The sequence below is a fragment of the Semicossyphus pulcher genome, unplaced genomic scaffold, assembly GCF_022749685.1.
Source record: "Semicossyphus pulcher isolate SPU_LCO1_2020_fin unplaced genomic scaffold, fSemPul1.0.p SCAF_13, whole genome shotgun sequence".
Classification (NCBI taxonomy): domain Eukaryota; kingdom Metazoa; phylum Chordata; class Actinopteri; order Labriformes; family Labridae; genus Semicossyphus; species Semicossyphus pulcher.
Genome location: NW_027211637.1, coordinates 18,805,469 through 18,826,469, shown reverse-complemented (window position 1 = coordinate 18,826,469; position 21,001 = coordinate 18,805,469). Strand labels below are relative to the sequence as shown.

General features: G+C 38.4%; 2 protein-coding genes across 4 annotated transcripts in view; both read right to left on the bottom strand.

Moving 5' to 3' along the window:
* The window catches only part of LOC138589846 (deoxynucleoside triphosphate triphosphohydrolase SAMHD1-like), a 28,920-nt gene extending 15,482 nt beyond the window's left edge, over positions 1 to 13,438 (bottom strand). For 2 of the 3 annotated variants that reach the window (XM_069660312.1, XM_069660314.1), the window contains exons 1-2: positions 13,326 to 13,437; positions 11,815 to 11,930 (exon numbers count right to left, since the gene is read on the bottom strand). The gene's annotated coding sequence lies outside the window, so the exon portion shown is untranslated. Of the gene's footprint in view, positions 1 to 11,814; positions 11,931 to 13,325 lie in introns of all 3 variants that reach the window. The other variant, XM_069660313.1, reaches the window with a different exon arrangement.
* LOC138589847 (deoxynucleoside triphosphate triphosphohydrolase SAMHD1-like) lies at positions 3,563 to 8,972 on the bottom strand. The gene is made up of 10 exons (XM_069660315.1): positions 8,790 to 8,972; positions 8,597 to 8,697; positions 8,265 to 8,379; positions 8,077 to 8,168; positions 7,842 to 7,957; positions 7,386 to 7,519; positions 5,309 to 5,398; positions 5,078 to 5,182; positions 4,824 to 4,927; positions 3,563 to 4,297 (listed from the first exon to the last, which is right to left on the bottom strand). The coding sequence occupies exons 1-10, from the start codon at positions 8,955 to 8,957 to the stop codon at positions 4,225 to 4,227; spliced, it is 1,098 nt and encodes a 365-aa protein (XP_069516416.1). The 5' UTR covers positions 8,958 to 8,972; the 3' UTR covers positions 3,563 to 4,224.
* Positions 13,439 to 21,001: the final 7,563 nt, after the last annotated feature.

Below are 21,001 nucleotides of genomic sequence, written 5' to 3'. Positions count from 1 at the left end.
GTGACCCTGTCTCAGTCAGATCATGTGATATCTTTAAAATCTTGAGAAGGGGTCCTTAACTATTATAAAAAATTACATTTAGGATAAAAGGGTGATTTATTGCTACAGCTTATTCCATGTCTCATCTCCTGCTGATTTTCTTGTTCTCTCACCAGAACAAAAAAAAAGGAAAGTATTCAGCTTCACATAATTTATTTAACTCCATCCCCCCCAGAAAAGAACAACATTAACAGTATTAACAGTTTCTCACAGTATTAGGGATTTAAATTGGGTACATCTACTGCATACAACACCGGTTTAAATGTCCAATGTGCAATGTGATCCATCTGCTACACACATTGTGTCAGTTGGTGCAAATGAGCCAATTGTGTACAGTTGATTACTGTGTAATACAAATATACTCAAAAACATGTGGTGAAATAGGTAATGATTCACATAACTCTCCCTATTTAGTGTGTGAATGCAGCATATAAACATTTAAAGATGGTTTAAAATGCACTATAATGTAGTTAGCAGTTAAAATGTAGTTTAAGTTTAATAATTACTTCCTCCTCCTCTTGTGGGCACCCACAAGTGGAGGCCAGTGTAACTGTAATAATTTAATAATAAACTGTCATAAAAGTACTAATCTCGAAGATTTTCATTTAAATAAATGTCTGTTAAGTCACTATCTATCACCCAATGAGGTAACACAGTGATTGAGCCTATGGTCCACTGACGAAAGCCTTTGCATTTGCAGTATAACAGACTCGGTGTCTGTCATGACTTTCGCAGAAAAATTCACAAGCAGCGCCCAGTTAGTGACGCGTTTTCCATCACCCAGCAGTGGTTGGTCTGCCAGAGAGGGTAGGCGGAGCTAAGCGGCTGCTTTTCTGGTCTCTGCAAGTGTTGCGAGTAAACAGTAATCTACTATGGCTGAACAAACACAGAAAAGATCGATGACCACAGATACAACTTTAAAAATAAGTGAAAATCCAAAGAAAAAGAAACAAATTTGACGCTCAGATGAAGGCAAACAGTCTAAAAAGGAAAGTGACCGTCAGCGAGGAAAATCAAGCGTTACAACTGTGACAACCAGAGCCAACCGTGGACGTCACACATGAGACACTGTTTGGATATCTGGGAAGTGTGCTCCTGCAATTACCGTTTATCGCCATAGGTGCCGCCAACGAGAACGAAACTAAAATCTTCAAGATTATAACTTTAAGTTACAGTTGTTGACAATTACTTAACATAAACACGAAAAAAAAGTCCAGATTTTGGCTTCGAACTTTATTCTTAAAAAGTTAAAAACCATCTTTACGTGTTTATATAGAGCTTATAAAAGAGGGTTACGTTAAGAGTCACCATGAAGAACCACAAAAGTTCAGTTATGCAGAATATATCCTTACAATGCAGCTGTCAAAAGTCAGGTTTCCTTTCAAACCTAGTGCAAATTTAAACTGAATTTCCAGAAAATCTGCAAAAGAAAAAGCAAATTGATGTGTGTTTTCTAATACATTTGTTAAGTGACTATAAAGAGTCCAGCAGAAAAAGATGAACACTTTATTATGTTAATTCTCCAGTCGGGTTCTGATAAAACCTCTGAACAAGAGCGTGCAACAGAGTGATGATTACATGTGCACCTGTTTTAGCGTTTCCAATTTTTTTAGCAGGTGGATGGAAACTCCCTCACTGTGGATTCACGTATCCAAGATGGAGCTCTGTTATACTTCTTATCAGTTTCACAAGGTCACTTCGAGCATCAAGACCCAGATTTTAAAGGTTCATGTGAGCAAAAAGCAGCTGTAAAACCTTGAAGGAGCATCTACTGTGCAGGTGAGGTCACACTGAGTTCATTAAATGGACTGTCCTTTCTGTCACATTCAGGTCCCTACTGACATTCTCTTCTCCGGCGTTTTAAAGCTCTCATTAGAGGTCGAAACTGCCTCTAACTGACGTTTCCGGTTGTCCATGTTGATCATACTAACAGGCGATAATTTCAGTTTGTCACAAAAGAAGAGAGCCCAAAATTACAGCCGTAAATGGTTCCCACATAGACTGCTACAGCTGACTGGGTGGTTCTGCACAGAAGACACTGGTGCGATGAAAAATACCCGGGTTTTGTTTCCACACGGGGTGCGTCAAAATATCCTTTAACACACACACAATGTCCGGTCACTGCCTTCAAAATAAAAGTATACTGACACGACTCAAAACTTCTTCACCTTCATAGTAGAATGAGACCACAAATAGCCGTGGCGTTAGCAAAATGAAAAGAGTGGAGCACATTCTTGCTCCACTCCACAAGTTAATTACACAGTGTCACTTCTGTCAGCAGTAAAAACAATTAGAAATAAAGAAAAACAAACAAAAACAGTTTACCTAAATTCATGATTAACTTTAATAAACAGTCTCCTTAATATATTCTATTGAATATGGGAACTTTTTTTTTAAATGATTTTATTTCAAAATTAAAACACATTGCTTCCGGTACATTACACGACACGTGTCTATAACTTGACACAGGTCCCTCCCATTAGAACGAGCGCAAAAGGTGGAGCCAAATATGGTGGAGCGAATCAGGCCAGAGTGTTGACGCCAAAACCCCGGAAACATTCAGTGACGACGATTTAGGACCTGCAAAGCCGGCGTTTTTAAAACTGCTTTTTCGTATCCGCGTTTTGCAATTAAAGTAAGCATGGTTTAGTAATGTACACACATATGGCCAGGACATGACTGGATGAATACTCTGCTCTTCGGTAAATCGGTAAGTCAGCCGCTCTCTACCTGTAGCCTCAGATTTTCCAACTATATGTTGATAAGTTAGCCTACTTGTGTACTGGGCAGGGCATTTCAGGTGTCCTACATGAGATGTGTTTACCTGGTACAGCACGTTAATTGTCCATGTATTGTACTGACACTTACAACCAGGTACATTGAAACTTACTCCAACTCACTGTCCATACTAGTCAAGTTAATGTTTTATTAGTCAAATCAAAATTCAAAACAAACTACACAGCAGCCACAAAACAGGCTTCAATACGGATATATCTCTGGAAGGATAAGAGGATTACACTAGGCTATGGATACGTTTGAATTAACTTACCAAAACTATTTGAATGGGAATGTCTTTTTTGTTTTGTTTTTTAAACACATTCAAGTAATGAAAAAGCGTACCTGAAAAAAAAGTGTTATTACTTTTATACAGGTGTCCCATTGAACAAATGTGGTCACTCTTATTCTCGACATGTTACGATAAGACTCATGTCATAAGCCATGGTATAAACAAAATTAAAGCTGTAAATTCACAGATTCTTTTATTATTATTATTGTAATTGAACCATAAAGGGACTTTAGTATCAACTAAATTATAATACAGTATTTATAGAAGTTATACATCACCCGCTCCTGTGTGAAGCTGTTCCTTATGACATTAACTTGAGCCACAATAATATATTTTAAACAAATAAATAAATCATATTTGAATGATCTTCTTTGAAACATATGATTTCCTCTGGATTTGGACCAATGAAACTGCACAAAGACACAGCACAGAGAAAAACTCTTTTTTTTAATGTGTGATATCAACCCATCAAAACAGTAATATACTTAAAGGCTCTAATAGCGTTGGTTTCCCTTTAGATGCATCATATGTAGAGAACACATCTTAATACAATTACTAAAACATAGCGGTACACAATGTTTTCTAACAACTTTTAAAGATCATTGCAATAAAGAAAGTGTATGATTTCCTATTGATCTATGATATAGTATGATTCCAGTGAGAAGATATATTGAATTCTTATTTCAAATTGTCAGATGCTTAATCAAAAGGCTTCCCAAGAGCCACTTTCCAAAGGTAGAACTGTTCAAAACTAAGATTATATAAAACAAGCATTTAAAACATTTAAAAATGATCAAACGAAATCGAATCAAACATCACTCAAGATCAAAATAATAATCAATCAGAAACACATACATTTAGCAATTAACATACAAAACAAACACAACTTAATATTTTGAATCCCTACATAAAACCACAAGTTAAGACCATTACACGTGTTGGAAGTGCTTTACAGCTTGGTATGGTCATAAGGAATATAATGTGATTTTTCAATGATTGAACTAAAACAAAGATACAGTATGTCTATGATAATGACAGTGCTCCAATAATCCTCATCCTGATTTATTTTGAAAGAAAAACCCTTCACCTCATGCAACATGTAGGCTAATTAATATAAATCATGTTCCACTATCTGCTGAAGCTTTTCTTTTTTGTGCCCTTTGCTCCCTTTGTTGTTGCTGCATTTCCACCCTGCATGTAAATAAAGACAGATGAGAGCATCAGTTATAAAAAGAGCAGTGCAGAGTATAACTAGCCAAACATATGAATGACAAATAGAAGCTGAAATGTCTATATTCAATAAATGATTTATACTTCTACTCATTTTTAAAGCAAAAATTCCAGTCATTATTGAGATCCAACATCTCACTTGTGCTGTCACTTTTGTCACTTGTCTTAAGTGATAGTAAATCTGTACGTCAAAGTTTTGGCCAACCTTGGCTTTAGGAAATTGTAACTTCTACAGAAGAACAAACTATATTCGTCCATCAACTGCAGTCCTATACTGCACCAACTACAGCCCCATGATCATAGAACAATGGAACAGCAATCTTCCAGAGCTCTGACAAGTTGTAACATATGTATGACTCCCTCCCTGTGATGTTACATCATAATTAATGCTCATAACTTAATCAGCCTTTCAACGCAAAAAAATCGCCAGCCAAAGAACCTCACGCTGCCTACAATATCCTACAACCTTGAACTAATTGTTACCTACTGCTTAAAGCGCTCCTTGGCAATCTCCAGACTCTGTTCTTCAGGATTCTTGTAGTAAACTCTGATCAGCTTCTCAGAAAAGCACACTGTGCGGATCTTGGATTTCTGATAACAATGACAGCAGATTTAATTTAAAGCAATGACATAACATAACAAAGGCTTCCTTACAAATAATTAAATCATGGATGAAACAGCAGATACAAAGAAAGAGTCAGTCTAAAGTTTTAGTTTTCATTGACCATTGAACCAACTGACCTGGTCTTCAGACATCCACTTTGCCTGATCAGGGTTATCCTTGCTGTAGAAATACACATATTGGACAGGGTCCTTGCCACCCTTTCCATAGTCGAAAGTAATGACCTAAAAAGAAGGGTGAGAGAGAAATAAAAAATGCCATAACATAGTTCTGTAACATCTTACAGATCAAATGATCTACAGAACCCAAGATTTTACAGAAAGTGAGGTGAATTAAGAATAAAAACTTACATCAACTACAAAGTCCTCTGGTGTAAGTTGGTCACCAGCCAATTCTTTTTTCCACTCAGATATCTGGTCCATGGCTGCTTCTTTGTCCAGCTTTAAATGGGAAACACAATCATTTCGCTGTGCTGGGATTGCTGCAGCAGATATAACTGAAATCTGCACGTTACAATATTTAATTAAGTAGCTTATCAATCAATCAATCACATTTTTTTTGTATAGCGCCAAATCATAACCAGAGTTATCTCGAGACACTTTACAAAAAGAGCAGGTCTAGGCCGACTCTTTGTTATGTTATTTAAAGAGAGGCCCAACAGGAATCACCATGAGTAGCACTTAGCAATATTCGGCACATTGGCAGAAAAACTTCCTTTTAACAGGCAGAAACCTCGAGCAGAACCAGACTCATGTTGAACAGCCATCTGCCTCGACTGGATGGGCCGAAAATGGGATAGAAGGAGATGCAGGATAGAGACAGGCAAAGAGAGCAACAACATATGTTCTTGTTACATGTTACTTGTTATGTGTGTTCTACGTGTAGATGGGCACCGTAGAATGGCAAAAGAAAAATTATTCCAAATTAAACCCAAACCCAGTCTCTCAAAGGTTCAGTAGGTAACATTAATAAAACTAACTTTTCGTCATATTTGTTCAAACTGTCGCCATGCAGTAGTACATGAGAGAGAGAATGTTCCTCTGGCTCCTCCTCCTACTCCTAGTGGCATTTGCAATAAATCTACTGTCACGGAACACAACAACCAATCAGAGCCGAGCAGTCTCTCATGCTGCTGTCAATCACACGCTGCGCACCCCCACTCCTCTGCGCATGCTCACACGGTCAAGCACAATTTCGTCAGTGTGCGCAGCGTCAACCGGTTTGTGTCCACAATGACTGCAAAACGACCACGGGAATGAAAAAACGAAAAGAAATGAGGAAAAGCAAGCGAAAAAGACTTTGGACCGAGACGGAAACAAAAACAGAGTACGTCGGAGCGGCATCTCTGAGGTGGAGAGAGCTACGGGAGCTGAAAAGTGCTCGTGGTTTTTGCCAAATAGAATTTGCTGTAGATTACCGTTCACAGTAAAAACACTGATTTCCGCGGGTTTGATGTGTATCTACTTAGATAGTGTTGGTGGTGTAATACAACGGCTGCAGTTATTGTTATTTTACTTTTTACCGGTGTGTCTGCCATCTTGTATACCTGGTTTCTTTAGTTGCCGTGGTTACTAGCCTGCGCACGCATGACAGCCTCCTCTGCAGGGAGGGCTTTGGAGTCGGGACTAAGCGCCATGTAGAGAGAGGGGGAGGGACCTGGAGGTTGTTCTCTTTCAAAATTTGAAGCAAAGTCCGCTCTCTTCTCCATCTTACCTACTGCAGCTTTAATAAATGACCAAATTCTTCTATATCAATAGAGATTTGTTAGTTGCAGGCTCTGTTCATGTCACCCTGAAACACACCTATGATTAATTAAGGGACCAAATACAACCCCCTTGCTCTACTTTGTGCCAAGTTAATGCACCGTTTTGCCTTGTAAAATGTAGGACAGTCCAGCTGATATCATTAGGTATTTATATACATTTTGAAGAACATTGGCAACATAAAATAAATGTTGTTCTACCAGGCAGTCTGTACGGGATTTTGGCTGTGATGTGCGGTGTTGTTTGCCAAGGAATAAGAGGACAAAATACAGACATTTAGTCCTTCTTCAATGTGGAAAGACTTGACAATGAAACAACCTGGAAAAGCTGACGTGAATGCAATTTGTATCTCTCACTCAAAAAATAAAAATGCACCAACTTAGTGTTTAGTTGACTGTGAGGGACTATATATCCTATGACTCTGTTACCCTGCTATCCAATCCAAATTCCATTTCATGGAACTATGACTGGTGAGAAAGTGATGTTGTCCATGTTAAATCCAGGAACAATGCAGGCAACACAAAATTCGAGAGACAGCAGAGAATTCAACGTGAATTTGTTCTATTGACTGAAAAATGAGCACAACATCCAGCTTTGTAATAACAGTGAATTAGAAAATGTGTCACACAGAAGGATAATCAAATACAGGCACACAAAGACATACCTTCTGATCCTCCTCCCCCAGTGTTTTGTCACCCAGGAACCTGTAGAACTTTCGAGCGATGATTTTTTCCAGAATCTCCTTCGCATCTTTCAGCTCCTCGTCGGAAGAGTTGAGTATTTGTTCAAACAAATTATCTAAAATACAAACAGTTAAAGATACATGAGTTTGAACAAACCATTGTTTTACAAATAAATGACACAGTGAGGGGAACTGAGGGGTGTGACTAACAAAACTAAGCAATGAAATAATGTGATAATATTACTGGATCTGGTGTCATTGATCATACATAATTATAAGAGCATCAGTGAAGTTAGTGTTTCCTGGCCACACGTCTTGAGAGCGGGCTCAGACGACAGGAGTGTGAATCAAGTAAAAGTTGGCCACATCCTTCTGTAGTCTAAGTCAACCTAAATGATTTCAGACATGAGCTAACAGCACACATTGTTATCCACAGACCTGTCAGCTTGGTGTAGGCCTCCATGTCGCCTATGGCTGTGGAGATAGTGAACATCTTCCCTCCTGAGCCTTTCACCTTGATGTGCTCATCTGCTTTAAAAAAAGCCTCGGCAGTCCTGGATGATCATACCCAACATGTAAAGAGATAATCATGAGGCAAATGAAATAAGCTGCATCAGAAAGGAGACCAAGCTTAGTGTTGTAACAGCCCTAACATCTGAAGGAAGGCACTTACATATGTTCTATGATGTTGTTCACTTTGTGCTGATAGGCTCTTCTGTGGTTACAGTGTCTCGCATGGAACAAGTCATACATATTGTCCATCATCTGTTGGAGTTAATGTCCATAGTTTAGTCACAACTAAAGCTAATATCAGATTGCTGTTTAATATCTGATAACAAGCAGGAGTAACACTGTCAGCACCTTGTCTCTAATGCAGATGTGCTTCCACTCCTTCCCCTCCACCTCACACACCCTGGCAAACTTCAGGAAGCGGTTGTGGTCAAAGTTGTTCTGGACTCCCAGGTGGTAGCAGTCTCTGAGAAAAGCCATGTTAAGGAAATATGTGAAGAAAACTGGAAGATTAAGTTGAACTTAATATTCTTCAGAATGCTGAATATTAAACTAATGAGGAGATTATTATAATTGTTCAGGGGAAAAAACAAAGATTAGTATTATAATTAGTAGTATAAGTATTTTAACTTTCTGAATCAAGAAGGGAATTGCTCCACAGCAGTGGTTCAATGAAATCGCACCTGGCTAAGTAGTCAAACTTGTCAACATCAACCCCACTGCTTTTGTTGGACACGATTTCATAGAGAAAGGCCTTGTCCTTTCCTCTGCCTTTATGTGGCCACTGAGGAGATGATAGACAAGAGTGGCATTAGAGACATCTTTGTAACAATGAGGAGCGGCTGATGTCATGCCTTTCAGATGAGCTTGACTGACCTTCTTGTCTTTAATTTGTTTAGGCATAATCATCTCCTTGATGAATGTCAGGTCCTCAGGCAGCTTCAGGCCACAATCCTTCATTTCTTGCTTAAGCTTATTACATTTGACCAGGTAATCAAACATGTCACAAGAGCCCTTTTCATGCTGCAAGAAACACAGGCCCATTGATGTATAAATACATATATCAGACAAAGTATACACAGAATTGAATGCTTGTCTTATTTATCATGTCTGACGGACTGCAGGCCTGTGGCCATAACTTGCATAATGACCTAGACTTGTAACTTCTAAAGCTTGTTGCTCCGTCATTTGGCCAGACAAATCCGGCTACCTGACAGAACAATCTACAGCAGAGTCTTAGAATCTCGGTCTCCTCTCTCTTCAGGCTCACCCTTCTCCACGCAAATAATTTCTTAATATCTGAGAAAAGTGGTCATGACTTTTGAGTGTGTAAATCTTTAAATAACAGAGTCCCTTAGGATCTCACTCATCTAAGAACTAGATGTGACTTAATTTCATCCCATTGTTACTGTGAGTATGTTCACAACATATTAAATGTTATTATAAGGGATATTTGGGAGGGCTGGGACACACTGAATAGAAAGATGCCTGTACACAATCATATTAAGATAAAGTGCAAATATCCTGTATCTATATGTGTCACTCACTATACTTAGTTCTAGACGCCAAAACAAACAAAATGTGTAGTGTTCTCTTATTGTGTCACTGAAGACACGAAACTAAAATGCCATCATATGAAAATTCAGTGCAGTCACCATGTTCGTTATTAGCAGGCTAATCTTCTCCGCTCTGGTATCATCACAACGACGTGTGCTAACAGGGCTAGCAAATGATGTTATGTGAGACTGCCTGTTGTCTGTCTCCGCTGGCTTCTCCTTGTGCTTTAAGTGAACGTGGTTAAGCATCGAACTATGTCTATGACATACAAGTTTAACACCACATATCTTGCACAGCATGTTATCTTCGTCTTTACTTCCAGACATCACTTTTCCTGGTCACGGCTGACATGGTGCATGTAACTGAGTTAAACTACTTTAGCCGAAAATATCGCACGCGCAGGTGCGCGAGTAGTGTAATGTTACTCGAATAATGTCAACAACAAGTACTCGAGTACTCAAGTACTCAAGTATCCCCATCCCTGTTGGTTAGTATATCATACGTACTGTTACACATAAATTATTTTTTCTTACCTTCCAAGTCTTCAACTTCTCTATCTCTTCCTCTATCTCTTCCTCTATCTCTTCCGCTATCTCTTCGTCCAGTTCCCCAATGTTTGCCAAGTCCTCTTTTTTTTTTTTCAGTACCATGGGGACGAAAATTCCATCAAACAGATGGGAAAATGGCCCATGACCTTAATATGGAGAAATAAATGTATGTATAACCAAACAATATTGAATATGTCTTATCAGGCCAGTTTTACTTGAATTAGAGTCAGGCTTTTTCTCCTGGATGTACATTTGGTTTTATTTTATGAGCAGAAATATGTGTCAGTAAAAACTGAATTTGAATTACTAAAAATTTGAATTTGAATCACATTATTTGAAATTGAATTCAGATTTATTTGAACATTTAAAGTCCACATTCAGTTTTTACAATTCGAATTCAATTCCTGAAATTCAATTTCTGTTTACTGAGACACACATCCGGTTGATAAGGAACAGCAATCGAGTGCAGATTCACAGCACCAATCTGCACCTATGTTTTTGACCATTTGACCAAGAGTTATATTATTAGCTGTTTGCGCTACGGCAGCTTTGTTCAGGGACGCTCCGGGGGGCTGCTGCTGCGGGGAGCTAAAACTGACAGGTTGCCGTGTTACCGACTTGCTGCTCCGGAGCATCCCCGTGATGTGGGGACTCACTGCACGCAACCCACTTTTTAACAGCTTTTATGTCATAATCAGGCATTTAAAGAAAACGACAATAGACTTTGACTAAATAAACCTTGTGACTCCTCATTTCACACCAATAAGTTACCAGCACGGCTGGGCGGACGCGAGTGTTATGTGAATTGGTCACGTGCGGTGGGTCCGAACTGTCTGTTTGCTTGTGGTCAAGCAGGGAATCACTGACAGCCCCCCGCAACAGCAGCAAGTCGTTGACACCCCACCACAATGGCAATGGGTCGGTTTTAGCTCCCCGTTACAGCGGCAGCTGCCCCCCAGAGCTCACAGAGCAAAGCTACCGTAGTGCAAATAGCTAATAAACTATCATTAACTAATAATAGCCCGCGGAAGGTCTGGCAGGTCTCGGTAGCTACCAGTAGATCCACTGGTAGGTCTCGGTAGCCACCAAAAGTAATAATAATCAATTTCAGCTTATTACAATCAGTGTCAAGTTAATTGGAATTTAGTTCCAAACTGAGAAATTCAATTTCAAATTATGTAATTCAAATTCAAGTTTTTTAAGTCGAGCAATTCAAATACAAATAATACAAATTCAGTTTCTACTGACTAGAGATAGACCGATATGGTTTTTTCAGGGTCGACACCGATACCGATTATTAGTAGTCAAGGAGGTCGATAACCGATATTTGAAGCTGATATTCATTTGCAGTAAAAGTGAAAATTTTGGCATCACAATTTTGAATAATACAAACTCCAACACCAAACTTTGTTTAAATGCCTTTAAGCATATGCATCAGAGCCAAAATAACCCAGTTTTAAATTGATCTCTTATCGGCCGTCGGATTAAAAAAAAAAAAATGCTGATGCTGATATGCGTCAAAATGGCGGCCGATAATCGGTCTATCCCTTCTACTGACATATTTCTGCCCATATTTTTTATTCCAAGAAATACTGATTGTGTAACTCATGTCAGACTCCCAGCTGTCTTACAAATGATTCAGCAGCTGATAAGTCAAACTTACTACATGATCAATAAGTGTCCAAAATGTCAATAAACTGATTACTGTTGAGGAAACCAAGAGTGTCTATTTGTTGTCAATGCGGGAACTTTTAAAACCTTTACCATGTAATATTGAAAAGGGGTGCATTACTCACCTAGGTCATGACAAAGACCAGCAATCTCAACACAAAGGATGTCTTGATCAGTGATGTTGAGTTCCGGCTGTCTTGCTTTTAAAGCCCGTACAAGCTCTCCTGCTAAATGCGCCGTCCTTTTGACACCACATAAAATAACTCACATGAGAATCCTGCTGCAACACTAAAAATATAAACTTTTATTATGTCTATACTAAAATATGCAATGTTAACTTTGGTTGTATTTGTATATTTTATTAGGTGCTTTACTGCAAACCAGCCTCCACCTAACTTGTAATGTGGTTACCTTAAAGCACAAAGCTCTCTGTGTGAAAACTTGCTCACATACCCAATCGAGTGCTCAAAGCGGTTGTGGGATGCTCCGGGATAAACAAAGTAGGCTCCTCCGAGCTGCTTGAGATTTCGTAGTCTCTGGAACTGAGGTGTGTCAATGATTTTGATGAGAAGTGGATGTAACTCCACATGCCCATGGATGGGATCATTAAACACCTTGCAGAAAACAATAAAACAAAAACCAGCACCCGTTAATAACCAAAAGAATACCAGTAAAACCAGCTCCCGTTGTTGAGAGGGCTCTGTGTGATAGCTTAAGGACAAAAATATGACAATGTTCTCACATGAGGCCCAATGAAAACATTATCATGAAACCAAAGCTACAAAAGAACCGCTTAAAAACACATCAGTGGGATCATCAAGCACCTGGTGGAACAAAATGGTACAAAGAAATGTATGTTTCACTGTTTAATCTCGTACTGTTTAAGCTCATAAAGAAGTTAAATGACAGGTTAATCTTTTTATCATTGAACTTTGCTCTACAAATGATGCTATCACACTCTTCACCCTGAATATGAACTGCTTCCTTCAGGCAGACGGTACAGTCAGTCAGTGAGTTAAATAAGCTCGATGTGACCCCTGTTGAACCAGCCCCATGCACAGCGAACCCGGTGCCATCTTCTCTGCATTTCAATTTTATTTTATTTTTTTCTAGCCTTTTTTAGTTTTTTATTTTACACTGTATTTTTTTAATGTTTTAACGTCATTATTTTGTCTTACCTCACCAGCCATAAAATGTTGAGTAGTAATGTATAGTTAGGCATGTGTTATATATATTACCTTGCCTTGATCGGCCATGATTTTCAGACAGGCACCAACTTTCCTGTAGAAAATGGGGAAAAAAAGAAAAAACATGGAAGGGAGAGAGTTGATCAAATAATTTTTTTTAAAGTGAAACCTCAAATAAATCCCATCAGGTGGAATTTTTTTTGCGCAAATAAGTGCTAAAACTTTGCTTTGTACACACTTTTTTTTCCAGGACTTTTTATAGTAATTAGATTGCAGCAGTACAACAACAGAAACTTAAATTACAATGTGTTTATTATGACAAATAGCCTTGATACTACAGTAACTACACAGATATACAGAGAAGCCCAGGGCAAGTCTTAAGCAACTCCCAACAAGCCAACTTTGTTAGGCAAATCCTTGAATTGAATCAACAAAACCAGAAAACCAACCTTAAATTAAGTTCAGTTCTCCAAGTCCTTCTTTTTGCTTCGTGCTGATCTGACAAGCCGTAGACGTCGTTTAAATAGGTGATGAAGGCAGGCCTGCACAAATGATACTCAGTGTTTGAACATACCTGACATTTATATCTCCACCACGCCTGTCAGATTGGTCACTGCCCTCATGGTGATACTCTTCTTACAATTACACAAAAACATTTCAGAAAACAAAACTGAAAATACATCAGAATTTTACGAGATAAATTAACAAAATTTTATAAAAAGGTAAATACCAAATATCTTGACTAGCAACCCTATTCAATCAATCAATCAATCTCATATCTCGAGACACTTTACAGAAAGAGCAGGTCTAGACAGACTCTTAGTTATGTTATTTAAGGAGAGGCCCAACATGAATCACCATGAGTAGCACTTAGCAACATTCGGCACATTGGCAGAAAAACTTCCTTTTAACAGGCAGAAACCCCGAGCAGAACCAGACTCATGTTGAACAGCCATCTGCCTCGACTGGATGGGCCGAAAATGGGATAGAAGGAGATGCAGGATAATTCTCTAATTTGTTTAGGAGGAAACGTGATTGCTGTCTGAATTAACTTACTTGAAATGTCCCATTTCAATAGTCAATCAATCAATCAAATTGTATTTGTATAGCGCCAAATCATAAGCATAGTTATCTCAAGACACTTTACAAAAAGAGGAGGTCTGGACTGTACTCCCTTGTTATATTATTAGTATTACTTAGATATTAGTCATGCTGCATGCAAGAGAAAGTAAGTGACCTAACAAGAATCCATAACCCATTTTATTTAGCCCTAATTGGTAGTGGGTATAAAATACATATAAAACTAATAGCAGCATTCAGGAAGTGCCTAAACAGTATTTCTCTATGCTAAAATACTGTGAAGGGACACAGCAATACAGAGCTGATGCCTGCCCAATTTCTACTCCTTTATTAATCAAATACCTGCAGCTGGGCCAACCAGTCAAACAACAGTAGCCGTTCTGCATTTAAAGAGCCACATGCCGACATGCAACCACACCCTTCAAGAGAAGAAAAGTCAAACTAAAAAGTATTTTGTAGTTGTGTAATGTTATTTTAATACCATTCATCCTTCAGAGATTAGAACACTCCATATTCCTAACTGTAGTTACAGTTTAAAGAAGCTCCTTTAGTAGCACATTCAAATTTTCAAGTCACATGTACTAAAAGGGAACAAAAAAAGTGCAAAAGTAATAAGTACGGAATAGTTGCTGTTGGTTTGGCATGGGCTGATGTACAGCCTGATAGAGGTAGGTAGGAAAGACCTCCTATATCTTTTTGTGGAACTGTGGGGATGGAGGAGTCTGTGGCTAAAGTTTCTCTTCCTCCTCTGCAATCGCCCCCCTCCAGTTGTCTCTGTCATTGCCCACATTGGCATTGAGTCCCCCAGTAGAACTAGTAGTAGCAGTAGTAGTAGTTGTAGTAGTAGTAATAGTAGTAGTAGTAGTAGTAGTAGTAGTAGTAGTAGTAGTAGTAGTAGTAGTAGTTTATGGAGCTACAAGGGTTTAGAGCCAAAGCATTGAGCTCCAGCTAAACAGGAATAGCTTAAACATAGCTATGGAGTCAATCAACACTTGGCAAAGCAAAATAAAACAATAATTGGACACACCTGTTCTATTTGTTACACAAAAGAATACCTGTAAACACCACTCCCATGTCCCAAGTGTTGTTGTCTGAACTTACCAAGCATCTTGGTGTCTTGTTTTTGACTTTTACCCTGATCTTAAGAGCCAATTGAATATGATAAACTTAAACCATATTGTTTTATAGATTGGACACTTGAATATTCTCTATGAATCTTTTAACCCAATTAAAAATATTCTGGTTTCTGAAATTGAAACGGTTGAAATTATATACATTCATATAGATTGCTCCCAAAAACCAAAGTCTTTACGCTATAAACTGATGTCATTGGATTTGAAAATGAAAGCAGTGCATGTACAGTTTTTTTTATGGATCATCTGTATTGAGAAAAATATGTTTCAAAAAGTTGTATTACATTAGTTTTATTTAATAATATATTTAATCAATCATAATGCCTCAATTCTGAATTACTGACCCACCAAGACACACCCAGGGCCTGAACAATGCCTAAAATACTACAGTACATAAAAGGCTACAGGGCTCTCCACCTCTGTGAGATCAACAGTGTTTTATAATAATAAAAAGGTCGTAACAGGACAGTTACAGGTCCGAATGCACCGGACAAATTAAAAGGATTGTCTTTACCTGGGACAGAGACGTGTGTTAATTGTTTTTGGGACTGAATGCGCATCATATCAAGACGATGAATCAAATTAAACATATGGTTTTTTCCTTATATTTGTCCTGCACACAAACACATTCTTTGCTTTCACAACATCTTTCTGCATGCTGGTGCCCCATGCCCTACAGCTGGTGCCATTATTATTTGATTTGCCCCTGCCACTCAAACAGCCTGAGTATGCACTGACTAGTACAATGTACTTTAGGTACTTAAAATTATGAAAAAAATATATCATATAAATATATATTTCAGCGTTATATTGTGAGATTTCATTATACGCTGTATTTTGGAATATTTTCACTGCTTGTGAAGTGAAGTTTGATTGCATTGTGTACTGGCCCCGGCACGTTCTGACCAAAAACAGCTGACATACGGCATGATACATTGCACCAATGCGTAAGAATACAGGGCTGTTGTGTGCAGTGAAAATATCAAATATAGCATACACTTAAACTATAAGTTTCTTTAACATGTAGGATTTTTTTAGAGGCTAAAGTAGGTGTTTCTCGTGACCCCATCTGCACATTAGATTAGCTTCTTTGTAGGAACTCCTGATGGCTTCTCCATACACGGGCCGTGCTGACTGTTATCTACTGTACGTAGTACACTTACTATTGATAGGTACCTCATGCAAGCCCACTTTAAAAAGTCAAACTATCCCTTTAAGCATGTTGATTGTGCTGATGATAAATTCTTATGAACTGTTACGTTCCCCTGAATGGGCTAGGGGATGAGGGGAGTAACAATAAATTAGAACCCAGGAAAAAGAAGGGATGAACAAAGTATAGGCAAAGTTGAAGGGATTTATTAACAAACTAAAGCAAAAAGGAAACAAAGCGAGCTGCTTCTAAACAAAAGAGAAGCTGATCTACAAGACAAAACACTTGCATAAACCAAAAACTGCAAATAACAATAAATGCTAAGGCCTTGAAGAAACGCCCTCTTTCCACTGAAAGAGTAAACCCGAACACGAAGAGGTCTGTCACACACACAGCCGAATGGCCCACTGGCTCTGGCTGTCTCCTCTCTGCTGCTCTTTATACTCCTGCCTGATTGCTGGAGTGGTAACAGGTGAGCCTGATCACCTGCTGCAGCAAGGGGAGATCAGCACCTGAGGAGCACAGGAGAAAGACACACACGGAAACAAAACACAAAACTACGGCACGTAACATGAACACAAGAGGAATTCATCATAATTAACGAAATTACTTGTAGTTTATGGAGCTACAATTGTTCATTTAATCTGACTTGGACCACTCATAGGAGCAAACATCATCAAACTTAAGGCTCATAGAGCCAAAGCATTGAGCTCCAGCTAAACAGGAATAGCTTAAAACATAGCTATGGAGTCAATCAACACTTGGCAGAGCAAAATAAAACAATTAATTGGACACACCTGTTGTATTTGTTACACAAAAGAATACCTGTAAACACCACTCCCATGTCCCATGATCACAGAACTATTATTTCCACAATCATCTCTTTTGTTGTAGACTAACAATTGCCCTGATTTTAGATGATGAAGGTTTATTAACTGACCCTGGACTGTTGAACACTCCCTTCCACAAAGATTTAAGTTTTTAACAAGAAGCTTTTTGAATGTATGTGGTTTTTGATTCCCTTTTTAAAATATTCAGACATTTGCTGCTTTGCAATTTCAAAAACTTGTTTTCCTCCTGTTCTAAAAGTCAGAAGAAAAAATTCAAATGTCCCTTATCTGAAGTTTTCTTGCTGTAAGACTGTATAAATCTGATTTGTTATATTTAGGATTCATCTTATGCTCAGTTGCCTGATGTTTACTTCTGAAGTGTTCTTTCTAAGTGTTGTTGTCTGAACTTACCAAGCATCTTGGTGTCTTGTTTTTGACTTTTACCCTGATCTTAAGAGCCAATTGAATATGATAAACTTAAACCATATTGTTTTATAGATTGGACACTTGAATATTCTCTATGAATCTTTTAACCCAATTAAAAATATTCTGGTTTCTGGAATTGAAATGGTTGAAATTATATACATTAATATAGATTGCTCCCAAAAATCAAAGTCTTTACGCTATAAACTGATGTCATTGGATTTGAAAATGAAAGCAGTGCATGTACAGTTTTTTTTATGGATCATATGTATTGAGAAAAATGTGTTTCAAATTGTTGTATTACATTAGTTTTATTTAATAATATATTTAATCAATCATAATGCCTCAATTCTGAATTACTGACCCACCAAGACACACCCAGGGCCTGAACAATGCCTAAAATACTACAGTACATAAAAGGCTACAGGGCTCTCCACCTCTGTGAGATCAACAGTGTTTTATAATAATAAAAAGGTCGTAACAGGACAGTTACAGGTCCGAATGCACCGGACAAATTAAAAGGATTGTCTTTACCTGGGACAGAGACGTGTGTTAATTGTTTTTGGGACTGAATGCGCATCATATCAAGACGATGAATCAAATTCTGCATGCTGGTGCCCCATGCCCTACAGCTGGTGCCCTTATTATTTGATTTGCCCCTGCCACTCAAACAGCCTGAGTATGCACTGACTAGTACAATGTACTTTAGGTACTTAAAATTATGAAAAAAATATATCATATAAATATATATTTCAGCGTTATATTGTGAGATTTCATTGTACACTGTATTTTGGAATATTTTCACTGCTTGTGAAGTGAAGTTTGATTGCATTGTGTACTGGCCCCGGCACGTTCTGACCAAAAACAGCTGACATACGGCATGATACATTGCACCAATGCGTAAGAATACAGGGCTGTTGTGTGCAGTGAAAATATCAAATATAGCATACACTTAAACTATAAGTTTCTTTAACATGTAGGATTTTTTTAGAGGCTAAAGTAGGTGTTTCTCGTGACCCCATCTGCACATTAGATTAGCTTCTTTGTAGGAACTCCTGATGGCTTCTCCATACACGGGCCGTGCTGACTGTTATCTACTGTACGTAGTACACTTACTATTGATAAGTACCTCATGCAAGCCCACTTTAAAAAGTCAAACTATCCCTTTAAGCATGTTGATTGTGCTGATGATAAATTCTTACGAACACAAGAGGAATTCATCATAATTAACGAAATTACTTGTAGTTTATGGAGCTACAATTGTTCATTTAATCTGACTTGGACCACTCATAGGAGCAAACATCATAAAACTTAAGGCTCATAGAGCCAAAGCACTGAGCTCCAGCTAAACAGGAATAGCTTGAAACATAGCTATGGAGTCAATCAACACTTGGCAGAGCAAAATAAAACAATAATTGGACACAGCTGTTCTATTTGTTACACAAAAGAATACCTGTAAACACCACTCCCATGTCCCATGATCACAGAACTATTATTTCCGCAATCATGTCTTTTGTTGTAGACTAACAATTGCCCTGATTTTAGATGATGAAGGTTTATTAACTGAGACACACAGAAAGGCCCCCTATGTCCAAACTGGGATTCCAACCAGCAACCTTTTGAGCTGGGAGGCCACAGCTGCCACCAAATGAGGTCACTTGAGCCCTATAAATTAGTGCTACAAATACACCCAATGATTGATTGATTGATTGATTGATTCTTGAATGACCACACAGCCAGGCTGGTGGAATTTGTTTCCAGTACAGGTTCCAACATTAAACATTAAACATATAACATAGATATACATACAGACAAACACATTTCATGCATAAGGGCCATGCTTAATCCTCAGCGTTCAGAGTTAAGAATGTTTCTTGCAATGGGAATGAAACTGTTTCTGAAGCGGGTTGTTTTGGAGGCAATTGTCCTGTAGCGCCTCCCAGAGGGCAGTAGCTGGAAGACATAGTGTGCAGGGTGAGTGGGATCAGAGATGATTCTGCGGGCTCTGCGCAGTGTCCGTTTGCGGTGGAGTGTTTTGAGGATGGTAGGGGTGAGCCAGTAATTTTGGATGCTGTTAATGATGCGCTGTAATATGACCACAAGATGACAGTGCTGCTCCGTTCTCTGATGAAATGTGCTCTGCTGCAGAAAATGTTTAACTACTGTAAGTACTTTTTTTTAACTTCCATCAAACCTGGATGGAATCAAACTCAGAGATGACCTTTGACCTTTGGACCGGTTGAAATCAACCTCTAAGATTTTGTCTCTCTATGATGACCAAAATGTCCAACTTTGAGGATGAGTATCCTCATAAAGTCAACAAAGGTTGAGCATCTATGGTCATATTATATTTGGTGGTTGCTGATGGGTTACATTTGTCTAAAATCTTCTCTCTAAAGATAAAAGATGAGACAATAAGTTAGGTAATATCCTGCAGTCCTAATCAAAACTATATTATAGAGGGACATTTAAGCCGTGTGTCTATCATCTCCTACTTCGTCTTGTAAGTAAGATTATTTCTGGTTTTGAGGTCATGCCTGGACGTTTAAAGATGCTTTCTGTGCAGACAGATATCACTTGGCTCTACTGTAGTTGTAAGGTCAGATAGCCTCAGAGGACATCAGACTAGTTATCTGACTACCCTGAGTGGTTGGATTTTATAAGAATCATAAAGATGATATGACCTTATTTCTAGGCCAAGGTGCTTCATTGAGCTTTATTTATATCCATTTTTCTATTCTAATCTGAGCTGAGGCTAATGTTTTGTTTGGGACTGAAAATGAAATTGAGATGGAAATGATTAAACTGTGCTGATATAATTATTGATGCAATATACTGTATGTCAATACTAACTGAGTTTCTATAAGGGTACGTCTCTGTGATCTAATGTTAATGTAACTGTGTATAAAAAAACCTCACAAATTGAGCTGTGTGTTCACATGTACATAAACATATGTTCATATACTGTAGATTCAAAATAACGTGTATTGGGTTAAAGTACTGCATCATCTCTTAACTTGAGTACATTTTAATGCACTTTTTACACGAGTGGAATTTAAATGAAGGACCTTTATTGTTGATGTTTTATTTGACTACTGATTCAACTCTGACAGCTGCACAAGTAAAAAGAAAACAAATTCAAAGACTCATATCCACAGCATGAGGGTACTAAAGGATTTCTCCATAATTCTCCTGTTCCTACCCTGCAGAGCCCCAGTAATCAGCCTGAAAACCAGTAAAGTCTTGTTGCTTTTGTTGACCTAATGTACTTTGATCCACACGTGAGGGCCCAGAGAGAAAAGCCTCTTGGCCCGCAAGTCTTAACGTGAACCCCTTCCCCCTGGTTGCATTTGTAGCCACTGCAGATATTTAGAATACTTCAGCATCTTTCATGTGTTGGTCAATGCTGTTAAGGGAAAATGTCAATGTGATTGACAGGAGGCCCACACTGAACTGAACGCTTTAAGCTGCTGTTACCCGACAGCGATCCTCCTCTCACTGTTAAAGCC